Genomic DNA, 17,087 nt, shown 5'->3' with positions numbered 1-17,087 from the left:
ATAAACAACTGAGTTTATAACATGTAGACAATGTAGCTAGAAAAAAGTGCAAACCACAAGTATGACAATGAATCAAACGATATGCCTAAGATATTATGACACGACTAAGCTTAGGCTGCAAACCAAACAGACTCACATAACCTTCATCTCACACATCACGATTCTCAGGTTTTCTCGGTATTGGGTGTGTTTTTTCGTCATAAATAAAAGGTGATTTGCTTTTTTTAGCAAAAGGGTTACCAGTGACTAAAAGTTCATTTATGCTATTATCAATGTAGGTAACTCCCACCAAAAAAATGTTGGTAATCATTTTGTTGAAACGACGTCCGTTGTTTTATTTTCAGTACTTTTAAAACAGGACGTGCATTTTGACAGGGACCATCTCCAGTGACATCCATTTCCTGGCATCGTACTTCCCTGTGTCTACTGCACCAGCGTAGAGTACCCTTTAGAAGAGAGACAGATGAAACCAATCATATAGTTTCCATATATATGGGGACTAATATGGTATAACCACACAGTATATGCGGTTGCCATGGAAAATGCAATAGAGCCAGACGGCTACTGCTCATCCAACCTGGCCTTCTAAGCAGCAAAGATAAAAGTTTTTTTTTAGCGAAAGCAAAGATAGATGCTAGCGCTAGACTTGTATTACCTCTGTACCAAAATATATGACCTTTTTTATGCTAAATTACCTAAAAAAACGGCTTATATTTTGATACAGAGGAAGTAGCACAAATGGCCTCCCAACAACTGGGGGGCTCTTTAAGTTCAGCTAGAAACGGTCCTATATAAAGATAGCTCCTGAGGGTGTGAGCCGAACATACACTAATTAAAAGAAAGAAAACTAAAAGGAAAAAGAGGAAAGAGAGACTGAGTCGAACATACCAAAAAAATGCATGCTTTCAATCACAATGGTGCAGAGCAGTACTCGAAAGACACATCAAAATTCCCCAAAATAGAGTAAATCAGCAATATTAACTTTCAATGGAATCAGACAACGACTCAGTCAGACTGCAAAATGGAACTGTGCCTTAGCGGATCTCCCCGTTCGCTATGGTCTTGACCTTGCATACCCCAGCCGAAGTTGTGAATGCAACATCTTTGTAGCACGCCACAAGCTCACTGTTGCTGTGCAGATCGGCGGATAACTTCTCCCAGGTTTTGCTTTTGGCGTTAAGAGAAGCCTCAGGCCCACCAGAGAACCCGGCAAAGGTCACCTTCTCCCCGACAGCAGCGGATTCTGGAGGCTCAACCAACTCAACCTAAAATTTCGAATGTCAGTTTCCACCAACCAAACTGGCTGCTGCCACTGTACTTTCATGATGCTTTATCAAACAGAGAGCACATGAGAGGCAAACGTTCCTTACCTTTGAGTGGTCCTCGTTCGATGCAGCCAAAACCATAGCATGTGACTTTATACCGCGCATTGCCACCGGTTTAAGGTTGCAGAGCACACACACTTTCCGGTTCTGCTCATTCGTACCAGAAATTGCAAAATTAGGGAGGCAAGACCACCACGACATAGACCAATGTCATGCCTAGAAATGATTCTAAGAAAGACAAACCTGCATTTCCTCCAGAGGGATGAATTTGACAAGGCCGCTAACCACTGTTCTTGGTGCCTCTTCTCCAACATCGATCTCTTCTACATAAAGTGAATCGGCATCTGGATGCTTCTCTGCTTTTCTGATAAGCCCTATCCGAATATCCAGCTTGGCAACTGAGACATCCTCTGCTGTCTTTGATTTCGAACCACCAGATTGTTTCTTCTTTGAACTTCCCTCTGGATACGAAAGCAAGACAAGACAATTTGACAATGAATTTTTTGAATTATGAAATTGGTTCAGCAGAAGATAACTCAAGAGCACTTCAAGCGTAAGAAAAATGCCGCACTATGCACCGGTGTTTTCAAGAGAACATACAAATTGCATACAACTGAGCCACAAAGAAAATCCTGTTTCTAGATTGACACAGAAAAAAACTGTTCTCCCATGTAATTCACACAGAAAAACATATAGTAAGAATTTCACAAGTACCAGATAATTTTGTGCCCTTGAGCTTATCAGCAACTTTCTTTGCCTCGGCATCAGCTTGTGCCTTTGAGATCCTTTCAGCTTGGCTGCCAGCGAATTTGATCCTAAACGCCTCAACTTCTTCATCTTTCTGCATTATTTCAAGTTACAAGATATAAAAGCAGGACCAACTAACAAATTTGTTTAAAAATGTTGCAAATACGCACCAGTTCCTTAAATAGAGGGACTGGCTTTCCTATTTTGTGTCCTGCTGATACAAAATCCCAGGGTCTTTTAGCCTTGGCAGTTTCTCCTTTATCATCACAGAATGACAGATCTTCATCTGGGGACATATTTAATTGTCGCAGCACCTTATTAAGAAACAAACATAAGAGTGAGTTCAGGCAAAGCAGGCCTATTAAGAGAAACTGTGAAACATGAAAAAAAAGGATTATACTTCTCTAGAAAAGGAAGGCATAAAAGGCTCCAGCAGACAGGCAAGGAGATAGACAACACCAACTGAAGTTTTCATTACGATGGCACAGGCTGCTGGATCTTCCTTATAAAGCCTCCAAAATTGGCTCTCCTGTATTCAATTAGCAAGTCAAAGATATAACAGTGCTATTTAAAAACACAAATGGGAACCAAGACAAAGAATTATATTTACTTGCAAATATGCATTTCCATCACTAGAAATCGCCATTGCACTCTTAAGTCCTTGTTTCAATTTAACCTGTAGCGGAAGGAGTGAGCATTCTGTTTCAAATCCTAAAAGCTGGCACAATGCAACAACACAAAACTAGACAGGATGCAGGAATGTGTGCCATTTCACATGGTTCAAGTAAATTAATGACCTTCTCCATTGCTTCAAGATATTGTTCAGCCCATTTATTAGTTTTTTCTGCAAGTGCGTTGGTCAATGTATGTGACTCGGCATTAGGAGCGTCAGGTATGATGGAGTCGTATCCAGCTCCTATCAGAACAGAAGATCAAAAATCAACTTAAGGAAAGTGCCGAAGAAAGGGGATGACCGGATGAGGATATAGTATGGTAGCAAATCACACAGATAATCAAGATAAATTGTAAGAGAAAATACAGAAATCAACTGATAATACTTCTAGACAGTTAGATGGCAGGTGCAAGATTCTCCCATGACTAACCAGCTGGTTTTGCAACAAAGCTTAACACACGGTTGATGAAGTTTCCCAGGTTGTTCAGCAACTCGCTGTTCAATTTAGCTTGTAAATCAGCCCAAGTGAACAGTGTATCTGATACCTGAACACCCAAAACAGAAGTCAAATAAAAATATTGCATTGAATGTCATTATCAGATATTTTAAATCCATTAAACAAAATGTCTATACAAACCTCAGGGCGGTTCATAAGCAAGTAGTATCGCCATACTTCAGATGGAATATTAGTAACCTTCGCATCATTGCCAAAGACACCAATACCATGACTCTTGGAAAATTTTCCTATAGATGTGAGGAATATTTAGCTATTATCAAGGGAATAAACATACATAATGTGCCGATATATATATGCATCTACTTCGGAGTAATTTGAATCAGGCCCATGCAAAACAGTGTCTCCATCATGCTGGGCCATATCTTAGTCTATAGGCTGTTTAGCCAAACAAAAAGGATAAGAGATGCCATAACAGCATAACCTGATGTCTTCAAACCATTCATCCAATTTCATGATAATACTCTGGTGGCAGAAGAACAAGGGAGCAGTCATGAAGCATGACCATAATGAAAACATGGCCCACTGCTGAATATCAAGCAACAATATACATATACACAAACCTATACAGCTAGTCATTCTGGGCACCGGAAAAGAAAGAGAAGTGTTGAGGTTGAGAAAGGTGTCAACTATTTCTGCAGCATGAAGTGCATCGCAATGCACCACAGCTCCCAGTGCAAACATGGGCCAAGTACCGGGCAATATGCTCTGGTAAAAGAAACTGCGCTTCAGGAAGCCCAGGTCCAAGAGCCTCAATTGCAGGGGAGTAAACGGAACATGTATTTCTATGGTGTAAACAAATGCAGCTGGATATGCTTGACTGATAAATCTCTTGAAAGTCAATAGGAATTTCAGCTCAGGTAAACAGGAAAGCATTAACCAAATATGAATGACTAGCATGAACTGTGTGCATCAATCAAGCATTAGGTTCAAATAAAAATGTGGAACGTACCTGCTTCATAGTTTAAATATTCAGTAACGCTTATGGTCTTCATCATTGTCCAGTTTTCACCAGTTCCCAGTAGTGTTGAAGGGAACATGACCTGAAAATTACATTTTTAACAGATAAGTATTTCATGGAAAAGAAGTACAGACATTAAAAGAAAAGTCAGTATACACATGTGCTATCCATACATTTCAATACAGCTCGCATTAGACTGGCTTGTTAAAGGGTTTTTTTTCAATTTCTGAAAGCACTAATTAATTGAAACGAAAGCAAACATTTTCGAGTCGAACAATCACAGTACTTGACTGGGGTCAAATATTCAGCAAGAAATCATAATTTGCAATTTTCAGTCCTATTTTGTGGTGAAAACAAACCCACTGGCTAGGAGTACTATTGTCCTGGCTTGCCAGTTCAACAAAACTTAATCTACAAATATATTGGCTAACATAGGTATGTTTTGATGGTATCCAAAACTTACCCTAGAATTTGTTTGGTCACGGCCAAAATTTTGTTATTTTGTTGGATGGTTGACAACATTTTCGGCTTGCCAATGCCTCTTTGGTAACTCAAGTTCATCTTTCTTGCCATATTGGCCAACTCATGGGCAAGGAAAAGCTTGACCAAAATGCTCGCTAGCGAAATGAAGCCAAATAACTACTAAATTCGTGCCAAAACAAGTGTGAATAACTAAAGAAGGTGTCCACCATATCATAGGCATCATACCGTGTGAAATGGCACATTATCTTTACCCATGAACTGGAACAACTCTACATTATCAGGATCCTTCCACCACTTCTCCCAATCAGGCGTATATGATGCTGTGATAGATATGTACCCAATTGGTGCATCAAACCAGACATAGAACACCTGCAAACAAACATAAATGAGAAATAAGATAGATGCATAACAGCAGAATATCTTGATATCTGATATGCCCAAACCTTGTCTTTATACTTCTCATGTGGAACAGGAACTCCCCATTTAAGATCTCTAGTGATACAACGTTGCTTTAACCCTTCCTTCAACCATGCGTTTGTTGCTTGAATAGCATTTTGACTCCACATACCAGCTACTGAAGTGTTGTTAATATAGTTTACCAACTTATCACTCAATAGAGGAAGCTCCAAGAATAAGTGATCTGTGTCACGAATACGTGGAGCATTCTTACAGACCTAAAAACAGAAACAGAACAAGAAAGTTTATCATACGCAGTTTCACGAGGTACACACCTCGTGTGCTCAGGTAAATCATAATGGTACGCTGAACACAACTAAATATATTACAATAAGTATTGTGCACGCTTACCTTGCACTTTGGATCAATTAACTCGGTTGGGTTCAACAATTTGCTGCAGTTTTCACATTGATCACCTCTTGCCGCTTCATAGTTACAGCCCTCGGTCGGACATTTCCCCTCCACAAGCCTATCGGCTAAGAATCGTTCACACGTGTCACAATAAAGCTGCAAAGCAGAAAGATATTATATAACAGAAACAGCATGCAGAGATGAATATATACAGGACCAGGCTAGGAATTAGCTGTACCTGCTGCATGGTATTCTCCGTGAGCCATTTGTTTTCCATCAGTTTATGGAAAATTGCCTGGCAGACTTCTGTCTGTTCAGGAGCGGATGTCCGCCCAAACTTGTCAAACTTTATGTCAAACCACTTGTAAACCTCGTCATGGATAACATGGTACCTACATTTTCAGCCGGGGAAGCTTACTATGAATAAAATGCTTTCATTATTCATATTTACCATCAAAATTTTACTAGCTAGGTGTGTAAGCATATCACAGGTTGATAACTGAAACTTTTGTGCGTATGTGTGTGTAGCGCAATTCAAAGCAGTGTTGGATAGATTTCATAACGGTCAATTTCCGAATCCTGTAACAAACAAACCAAAATTTAACTAAAAAAGCATCGAGAAGTGAAGGCTCTCTCACTTGTCACAGATCTCCTTGGGCGAGCACTTCTCCTCCAAGGCCTTGGTCTCGGTGGCCGTCCCGTACTCGTCGGTGCCGCATATGTAGATCGCGTTGTACCCTCGCAGCCGACAGTACCGCGCGAACACGTCGGCGCTGAGCACGCCTGCAGATCACGACCAAAATCGAAACCATCAGAAAAACAAAAGGGTGGGTAAGCGAGAGCTCGAGGCAACAAAATTGGGGGAGGAGATAGCACAGCAGAAGGGGTGCTCACATCCGATGATGTTCCCCAGGTGCGGAACGTTGTTGACATAGGGCAACGCGCTGGTGATGAGTATGTTGCGTCGGCCGGGGATCGGAAGCTTCGGTGGCGGTGACGCCATGGGGAGGGGCGAGAGGTTTAGCGTTTAGGGTTAGAAGACTTGGGGCGTGTTCGGTCTGCAACAGCAGGCAATAGCAAACAATCATCAGATCTCCCAGCAGCAAGCAACAGTCAAATAGCAGCCACAACAGCAGGGCTTGAGGTGGATCAACACCACGCAGCAGCGGCGGCGACGGCGGCGATGGCAGCATACGGCAGCTGGTTCAGCGACCATTACGGGCACAAACCCAGCCGGCGGCAGAGCAAGTCGACGCCGTTCCGCGCGCTGGTGACCCTAACCCTAGGTGGCCGGAGAGGGGAGCGGGAGAGAGGGACTCACCTCCTGGCCGGGATGCAGCCGCCGCCGTGGAGGACCACCAGGGAGCGGGAGGACGGACTCACCTTCTGGCTTTTCGTTCGGCAGCCTCGCTTCTCTCGACCAGGTCGCTGGACGGGCCGCGCAATCCTTTTTTTTTCAGCTCATTCAGCTGGTGAAGCGAGCGTTGCAGCCTATGGGCCGTGGGAAGCCAGCTGGGAGAGGATGCAGACTCAAAAAGAAAACTACTATGTATTTGCTTTTCTTTTCTTCGCCGATTTAGCAGTGTACAGAAAAGCAGTGTACAGAGAGCGTTTTCTGTGAAAATTTTGTGTTCTTGCACAGAAATAGTTACGGCATAAATTTAGAATGATCTAAAAAACATAAATTTAGAAAGTAACATGAAAAATTATAGCATGATTTAGGTCAAGTTTTGAACATTTTGCGCAGAATAAAAGCCTCGTATGTGTACCACCAATTATCCTCGCATTTGCATAAGTTTGCAAACCAAAAGGCGGAAATCCAATTCGGCTCTTGAAAACATATGCTCTTGTGCACCAAATATAGATTTTCCAAATGACAAAGAAAAATGTGTCACACCAAAATGTTACCTGCAAATTTTTAAGGGGAAAGCTTAAATATTTCCACATGTGCAAAAAAAAAAAACAAGTCGGGCGTCAAATGTTACCTCTAATTGTTACACTTAATCTTTTTTTACCAACGAAGCATGCTCTCCCGTTTCGCATGAAAATTTTCAAAGATGCTTGTTACACTAACATAAACATCTACAAAAAAAATCATTTGCTACTTTTTTTGAAATTACTATTCATTTCGAAGCATATGCTTCCAGAGCCAAAACAGACATCCCACCCAAAGGGCACATGCATGCGAAAGTACCTTTCTGCTCCCGAGCTCCAATGAGCTCGATGAATAGTAAAATCAAAAAAATGGAAAAAAATCTAAATTTTTTTGGGAGAAACATTGACAAAAGTTCTAAGTGCTTGCAAAAATTTGTCATGGAGTCACATTCCTGTAAGGCGTGGCAAAAAAATAAATTCAGTGCTCCAAAATGCTTTTGAAAGTAGCATTTTCAGAGTATCGATTTTTTTTTGCCACGCCTTCTAGGAATGTGATTTCAAGACGAATTTTTGCAAGCACTTAAAACTTTTGTCAATGTTTCACCCAACAAAATTTGGAATTTTTTGAAATTTTTAAATTTTTTTTTGATTTTACTGTTCACCTGAGCTCATGCATGTCTCTAGCTCGGATGCAGAAACTCTGCGTCCACATGCATGTCTCTAGCATCAACAATGACGTACCAACTTAGAGCAATGGTGGTAGCTAATTATTGCCTAAATGCATCAACGTCAGGACCATTACCTATTATAGTTGCATGTGAAGGAGCTACATATTTCCTGTATCACTCCAGAATTGTTGGCACATAGTTCGGGTCCATGTCGCATCTGACAAAGTAAATATCTTCTCCATCATGGAAGCAAACATAATTGTGCAATGTCAAACTAGCGGCAAATAGCCATCTTTATTGCGAGCAGAAAATTCCTCTGAAAGCATGCACTAATTATGTCGCTATATGGCGATGCATAAAAAGCACAATCCCTTTGGTCATCCAAGCAAGCAAAATTAGTGTATGTAGTGGCACCAGGACCTCCTTTTGGCTTGATGGTTGGTTAGGCAGAGGCAGACTTCTCCACTTTTTTCCTGCACTTTATACCTTCGCTAATGATAAATCATGTACGGTGGCTACACGGTTTGTTGACGGATAATGGGATATTCAGTTGCACCATAACATTTCAGACACGCCCGCTCAGTAAATGCAGGCTTTATTCAACTGTCTTCGATGGAGCGATTCTACCGCGGAAACTTCGCTATAGGAGGGGCAAATCGAAGCCCTCATCATCACCAATGCTCCTCTCATCGTGGGAGGCCTCATCTTCATCAACATCTTCACCATCACTATCTCATCTATAAAACCCTAGTTCATGTCTTGTGTTCACTCTTTGTATCAAACCTCATATTGGTACCTGAGGGTGCTGATAGTGTTGATTACATATTATAGTTGATGCTAGTTGGTTTACTTGATGAAAGATCATTATGTCCAGGTTGTTAATTGCATATTTATACCAATGGAATATTGTTATTACGGTGAGTAGTGAGCAGTTCTATTTGTTTTTTAGGACATGGGAGAGGTCTTATTAATAATAATCATGTGAAGTTGATCACCATTTAGTGTTTTGATATTATTTTGTGTTGTTCTTCCTCTAATAGTGTTACATGAACGTCGACTACATGACAGTTCACCATTTTTGGGACTAGGGGAAGGCAATGTGGAATTAGTTTGTAGAAGATGGGGAGTGATAAAAACCTAAATCCCAGTTTAAGAATTGTTCCATGAGGTTGTTTTGGATCCATATGGAGGGTGTAACCATAAGCAGGTGTTTATTCTAGTAAGAACAATACCTTAGCTCCGGTCCACCCACATAATACTTATCAAGGCAACGAACGCGAAATCGATGAATCATGGTGAAAGTAACTGTTGGGGAACACAGTAATTTCAAAAAAGTTCCTACACACAAGCAAGATCCATCTAGATGACGCATAGCAGCGAGAGGGGAGAGTGTTGTCTACGTACCCTCGTAGACCGAAAGTGGAAGCGTCTAGTGATGTGGTTGATGTAGTCGAACGTCTTCGCGATCCAACCGATCAAGTGCCGAAAGCACGACACCTCCGTGATCTGCACACGTTCAGCTCGGTGACGTCCCTCGTACTCTTGATCCAGTTGAGGTCGAGGGAGAGTTCTGTCAGCACGATGGCGTGGCGACAATGATGATGAAGTTACCGGTGCAGAGCTTCGCCTAAGCACTACGATGATATGACCGAGGATGTGTAACTGTGGAGGGGGGCACCGCACACGGCTAAGAGAAACTTTTGTGTGCCTTTGGGGTGCCCCCTCCCCACGTATATAAAGGAGGGAGGGAGGAGGAGGTCGGCCTAGGAGGAGGCGCGCGCCAAGGGGGGGCAATCCCACTCAGAGTAGGTTTGGCCCCCCTTTCCTATTCCCACTAGGAGAAGGAGGAAAGAGGAGTAGGGAAGAAGGAAAGAGGGGGGGGGCAAACACTAAACAATTCAGTTTCCTAGGGGGGCGCACCCCACACTTTGCTTGCTGCCCTCTTTATCCACTAGGGCCCAATAAGGCCCATAGACTCCCCGGGGGTTCCGGTAACCTCCTGGTACTCCGAAAAATACCCGATACACTTCGGAACCCTTCCGGTGTCCGAATATAACCTTCCAATATATCAATCTTTATGTATCGACCATTTCGAGACTCCTCGTCATGTCCGTGATCTCATCCGGGACTCCGAACAACCTTTGGTACATCAAACCACATAACTCATAATACAAATCGTCATCGAACATTAAGCGTGTGGACCCTACGGGTTCGAGAACAATGTAGACATGACCGAGACTCATCTCCGGTCAATAACCAATAGTGGAACCTGGATGCTCATATTGGTTCCCACATATTATACGAATATCTTTATTGGTCAAACCGCATAACAATATATGTTGTTCCCTTTGTCATTGGTATGTTACTTGCCCGAGATTCGATCGTCGGTATCTCTATACCTAGTTCAATCTCGTTACCGGCAAGTCTTTTTACTCGTTCCGTAATGCATCATTCTGTAACTAACTTATTAGTCACATTGCTTGCAAGGCTTATAGTGATGTGCATTACCAAGAGGGCCCAGAGATACCTCTCCGACAATCGGAGTGACAAATCCTAATCTCGATCTATGCCAACTCAACAAACACCATCGAAGACACCCGTAGAGCATCTTTATAATCACCCAGTTACGTTGTGACGTTTGATAGCACACAAAGTGTTCCTCCGGTATTCGGGAGTTGCATAATCTCATAATCATAGGAACATGTATAAGTCATGAAGAAAGTAGTAGCAATGAAACTGTAACAATCATAATGCTAAGCTAACGAATGGGTCTTATCCATCACATCATTCTCCTAATGATGTGATCCCGTTTATTAAATGACAACACATGTCTATGGTTAGGAAACATAACCATCTTTGATAAACGAGCTAGTCAAGTAGATGCATACTAGGGACACTTTGTTTTGTCTATGTATTCACACATGTACTAAGTTTCCGGTTAATACAATTCTAGCATGAAAAATAAACATTTATCATGAAATAAGGAAATAAATAACAATGTTATCATTGCCTCTAGGGCATATTTCCTTCAGTCTCACACTTGCACTAGAGTCAATAATATAGTTCACATTGCCATGCGATTTAACACCAATAGTTCACATCACCATGTGATTAACACCCATAATTCACATCGCCATGTGACCAACACTCAAAGGGTTTACTAGAGTCAGTAATCTAGTTCACATCGCCATGTGATTAACACCCAAAGAGTATTAAGGTGTGATCATGTTTTGCTTGTGAGAGAAGTTTAGTCAATGGGTCTGCCACATTCAGATCCGTATGTATTTTGCAAATTTCTATGTCTACAATGCTCTGCACGGAGCTACTCTAGCTAATTGCTCCCACTTTCAATATGTATCCAGATCAAGACTCAGAGTCATCCAGATCGGTGTCAAAGCTTGCATCGACGTAACTCTTTATGACGAACTCTTTATCACCTCCATAACCGAGAAATATTTCCTTAGTCCTCTAAGGATAATTTTGACCGCTGGCCAATGATCTACTCCTAGATCACTATTGTACTCCCTCGCCAAACTTCGGGCAGGGTATACAATAGGTCTAGTACACAGCATGGCATACTTTATAGAACCTATGGATGAGGCATAGGGAATGACTTTCATTCTCTCTCTATCTTCTGCTGTGGTCGGGCTTTGAGTCTCACTCAACTTCACACCTTGCACCACAGGCAAGAACTCCTTCTTTGTCTGTTCCATTTCGAACTACTTCAAAAAAATTGTCAAGGTATGTACTCATTGAAAAAACTTATTAAGCCCCTTGATCTATCTCTACAGATCTTGATGCTCAATATGTAAGCAGCTTCACCGAGGTCTTTCTTTGAAAAAACTCCTTTCAAATACTCCTTTATGCTTTCCAGAAAAATCTACATTATTTCCGATCGGCAATATGTCATTCACATATACTTATCAGAAAGGTTGTAGTGCTCCTAGTCACTTTTTGTATATATAGGCTTCACCGCAAGTCTGTATAAAACTATATGCTTTGATCAACTCATCAAAGCGTATATTCCAACTCCAAGATTCCTGCACCAGTCCATAGATGGATCGCTGGAGCTTTGCACACTTTGTTAGCACCTTTAGGATCGACAAAGCCTTCTGGTTGCACCATATACAACTCTTCTTTAAGAAATCCATTAAGGAATGCAGGTTTGACATCCATTTGCCAAATTTTATAAAATGCGGCAATTGCTATCATGATTCGGACAAACTTTTAAGCATCGATACAAGTGAGAAAATCTCATTGTAGTCAACATCTTGAACTTGTCGAAAAACATTTTTGCGACAATTCGAGCTTTGTAGATAGTAACACTACTATCAGCGTCTGTCTTCCTCTTGAAGATCCATTTATTTTCTATGGCTTGCCGATCATTGGGCAAGTCAACCAAAGTCCACACTTTGTTCTCATACATGGATCCCATCTCAGATTTCATGGCCTCAAGCCATTTCGTGGAATTTGGGCTCATCATCGCTTCCTCATAGTTCGTAGGTTCGTCATGGTCTAGTAACATGACTTTCAGAACAAGATTACCATACCACTTTGATGCGGATCTTACTCTAGTTGACCTACAAGTTTTAGTAGTAACTTGATCTGAAGTTTCATGATCATCATCATTAGCTTCCTCACTAATTGGTGTAGGAATCACTGGAACTGATTTCTGTGATAAACTACTTTCCAATTTGGGAGCAGGTACAATTACCTCATCAAGTTCTACTTTCCTCCCACTCACTTCTTTTGAGATAAACTCCTTCTCTAGAAAGGATCCATTTCTTAGCAACGAATATCTTGCCTTCGGATCTGTGATAGAAGGTGTACCCAACAGTCTCCTTTAGGTATCCGAAGACGCATTTCTCCGATTTGGGTTCAAGCTTATAAGGTTGAAACTTTTTCACATAAGCATTGCCACCCCAAACTTTAAGAAACGACAGCTTAGGTTTCTTGCCAAACCACAGTTCATACGGTGTTGTCTCAACGGATTTAGATGTTGTCCTATTTAATGTGAATGCAGCTGTCTCTAATACATAACCCCAAAACTATAGTGGTAAATCTGTAACATACATCATAGATCGCACCATATCTAATAAAGTGCGATTATGACGTTCGGACACACCATTATGTTGTGGTGTTCCGGGTGGTGTGAGTTGCGAAAACTATTCCGCATTGTTTCAAATGAAGACCAAACTCGTAACTCAAATATTCTCCTCCAAGATCAGACTGTAGAAACTTTATTTTCTTGTTATGATGATTTTCCACTTCACTCTGAAATTCTTTGAACTTTTCAAATGTTTCAGACTTATGTTTCATCAAGTAGATATACCCATATCTGCTCAAATCATCTGTGAAGGTCAGAAAATAACGATACCCACTGCGAACCTCAATATTCATCGGACCACATACATCAGTATGTATGATTTCCAACAAATCTGTTGCTCGCTCCATTGTTCCGGAGAACGGAGTTTTAGTCATCTTGCCCATGAGGCATGGTTCACAAGTACCAAGTGATTCATAATCAAGTGATTCCAAAAGTCCATCAGAATGGAGTTTCTTCATGCGCTTTACACCAATATGGTCTAAACGGCAGTGCCACAAATAAGTTGCACTATCATTATTAACTTTGCATCTTTTGGCTTCAATATTATGAATATGTGTATCACTATGATCGAGATCCAACAAACTATTTTTATTGGGTGTATGACCATCGAAGGTTTTATTCATGTAAACAGAACAACAATTATTCTCTGACTTTAAATGAACAACCGTATTGCAAACATAATCAAATCATATTCATGCTCAATGCAAATACCAAATAACATTTATTTAGGTTCAACACTAATCCCGAAAGTACAGGGAGTGTGCGATGATTGAGGGAGTCCCGGACTAGGGGGTGTCCGGATAGCCGAACTACCATCATCGGCCGGACTCCAGGACTATGAAGATACAAGATTGAAGACTTCGTCCCGTGTCCGGATGGGACTTTCCTTGGCGTGGAAGGCAAGCTTGGCGATACGGATATGTAGATCTCCTACCATTGTAACCGACTCTGTGTAACCCTAGCCCTCTCCGGTGTCTATATAAACCGGATGGCCTTAGTCCATCGGACGAACAACAATCATACCATAGGCTAGCTTCTAGGGTTTAGCCTCCTTGATCTCGTGGTAGATCTACTCTTGTAACCCACATCATCAATATTAATCAAGCAGGACATAGGGTTTTACCTCCATCAAGAGGGCCCGAACCTGGGTAAAAACATCGTGTCCCTCGTCTCCTGTTACCATCCGCCTAGACGCACAGTTCGGGACCCCATACCCGAGATCCGCCGGTTTTGACACCGACATTGGTGCTTTCAATGAGAGTTCCTCTGTGTCGTCACCGATAGGCTCGATGGCTTCTTCGATCATCAACAACGATGCGGTCCAGGGTGAGACCTTCCTCCCCGGACAGATCTTCATATTCGGTGGCTTCGCACTGCGGGCCAATTCGCTTGGCCAGCTGGAGCAGATCGAAGGCTACGCCCCTGGCCATCAGGTTAGATTTGGAAGTTTGAACTTCACGGCTGACATCCGCGGGGACCTGATCCTCAACGGATTCGAGCCACAGCCGAGCGTGCCGTACTGTCACGATGGGCATGATTTAGCTCTGCAGCCGGACAGTACCCTGGAGGCCGCACTCGAACCCGCTCTGATCTTCGACTCGGAGCCGGCTGCGCAGACCAAGGATGGATGGCTAGACACCACCTCGGGGGTTGCAACCTCTACGGCGATAGAGCCGAACACCGATCTTATCCCCCATGAAGCTCGTGACTCCGAGGTGCCGGACTCCGGTCCTCCCGCTCCCCCTCCAGTCGAATCCGATTGGGCGCCGATCATGGAGTTCACCGTGGCGGACATCTTTCAACACTCACCTTTTGGCGACATCTTGAGTTCGCTAAAGTACCTCTCGTTATCAGGAGAGGCCTGGCCGGACTGCGGCCAGGACGGTTGGGATGCGGACGACGAAGAAATCTAGAGCCCACCCACCACCCACTTGGTAGCCACTGTCGACGATCTAACCGACATGCTAGATTACGACTCTGGGGACATCGACGGTATGGACGACGATGCCGGAGACGACCAAGAACCAGCGCCCATCGGGCACTGGAAAGCCACCTCTTCATACGACATATACATGGTGGATATCCCAAAGGATGGGAACGGCGAAGGAATAGCGGAGGATGACCCCTCCAAGAAACAGCCCAAGCGCCGGCGTCAGCGGCGTCGCTCTAAATCCCGCCATAGCAAGAATGAGGATTCCGGCACCGGAGACAATAATACACCGGATAGCGCCGAAGACAATGCACTCCAGCAAGATCCAGCACAGGAGGAGGGGGACGCTAGCCCTCATGAGAGAGCGGCCGAAGAAGAGGTAGAGGACTATATGCCTCCCTCCGGAGACGAGGCAAGCCTCGACGACGACGAATTCGTCGTGCCTGAGGATCCCGTCGAACATGAGTGTTTCAAACGCAGGCTTATGGCCACGGCAAATAGCCTCAAGAAAAAGCAGCATCAGCTTAGAGCTGATCAAGATCTGCTAGCCGACAGATGGACCGAAGTCCTTGCGGCCGAAGACCATGAACTCGAACGCCCCTCCAAAAGCTACCCCAAACATAAGCTGCTCCCCCGATTAGAGGTGGAGGCATATGATCCCGCTTCACCAGGAGATAATACGGCTGACCGACCACCCCGTGGTCGCGACAGAGAGGCCTCATGGCCCTTCACTAGACCCGTACCCCGGCATCGCTCGAAAAGCACAAGGCCACAGGGGAACACTCCGGACCTGCGCGACATATTGGAGGATAAGGCAAGACAATCAAGATCGATCTATGGATCACGTGGGCGCCCCACGATACGTGACGATCACCGTCACCCCGGACACAGTAAGTCCGGCCGGGCCAAACACAACAGACAAAGCTCTTTTGAGCTCCGTCGCGATATCGCCTAGTACAGAGGCGCCGCACACCCACTATGCTTCACAGATGAGGTAATGGATCATCAAATCCCAGAAGGGTTTAAACCCGTCAATATTGAATCTTATGATGGCACAACAGACCCCGCGGTCTGGATCGAGGACTATCTCCTCCACATCCACATGGCCCGCAGAGACGATCTCCACGCCATCAAATATCTCCCACTCAAACTTAAAGGACCAGCCCGGCACTGGCTTAACAGCTTGCCAGCAGAGTCAATCGGGAGTTGGGAGGACCTGGAAGCCGCATTCCTCGATAACTTCCAAGGCACGTACGTGCGACCACCAGATGCAGATGACCTAAGCCACATAACTCAGCAGCCAGACGAATCGGCCAGACAATTCTGGACACGGTTCTTAACCAAGAAAAACCAAATCATCGACTGTCCGGATGCCGAGGCCCTCACGGCCTTCAAGCATAACATCCGTGACGAGTGGCTTGCCCGGCACCTGGGACAGGAAAAGCCGAAATCCATGGCAGCCCTTACATCACTCATGACCCGCTTCTGTGTGGGTGAGGACAGCTGGCTAGCACGCAGCAACAACCTCAACAAAAATTCTGGCAGTCCGGATATCAAGGACCGTAGTGGCAGGTCGCGTCGCAACAAAAACAAACGCCGCATTAACGGCGATAACAGTGAGGATACGACAGTCAATGCCGGATTCAGAGGCTCTAAACCCAGTCAACGGAAAAAGCCATTCAAAAGAACAACTCAGGGTCCGTCCAATTTGGACCGAATTCTCGATCGCTTGTGCCAGATACATGGCACCCCTGAAAAGCCAGCTAACCACACCAATAGGGACTGTTGGGTATTCAAGCAGGCAGGCAAGTTAATTGCCGAAAACAGCGACAAGGGGCTACATAGCGACGACGAGGAAGAGACCCGACCGCCGAACAATAGAGGACAGAAGGGTTTCCCCCCACAGGTGTGGACGGTGAACATGATATATGCCACGCACATACCCAAAAGGGAGCGGAAGCGTGCACTCAGGGATGTATACGCGATGGAGCCAGTTG

The 17,087-nt window shown here is 43.8% G+C and overlaps 1 protein-coding gene across 1 annotated transcript; it reads right to left on the bottom strand.

The window, feature by feature from the left end:
* Positions 1–885: 885 nt before the first annotated feature.
* LOC123110570 (probable methionine--tRNA ligase) lies at positions 886–6,998 on the bottom strand. The gene is made up of 18 exons (XM_044531124.1): positions 6,832–6,998; positions 6,405–6,568; positions 6,149–6,293; positions 5,749–5,902; positions 5,511–5,666; positions 5,147–5,377; positions 4,929–5,072; positions 4,212–4,302; positions 3,383–3,489; positions 3,176–3,290; positions 2,870–2,988; positions 2,683–2,748; positions 2,473–2,601; positions 2,243–2,386; positions 2,040–2,166; positions 1,569–1,786; positions 1,371–1,472; positions 886–1,265 (listed from the first exon to the last, which is right to left on the bottom strand). Exons 2-18 carry the CDS (start codon positions 6,511–6,513, stop codon positions 1,035–1,037), a joined length of 2,388 nt encoding a protein of 795 aa, XP_044387059.1. The 5' UTR covers positions 6,514–6,568; positions 6,832–6,998; the 3' UTR covers positions 886–1,034.
* Positions 6,999–17,087: the final 10,089 nt, after the last annotated feature.

This window comes from Triticum aestivum, chromosome 5B, assembly GCF_018294505.1.
Source record: "Triticum aestivum cultivar Chinese Spring chromosome 5B, IWGSC CS RefSeq v2.1, whole genome shotgun sequence".
Lineage (NCBI taxonomy): Eukaryota > Viridiplantae > Streptophyta > Magnoliopsida > Poales > Poaceae > Triticum > Triticum aestivum.
Note: the sequence above shows the minus strand (reverse complement) of the source record. Positions and strands in the feature narration are given on the sequence as shown.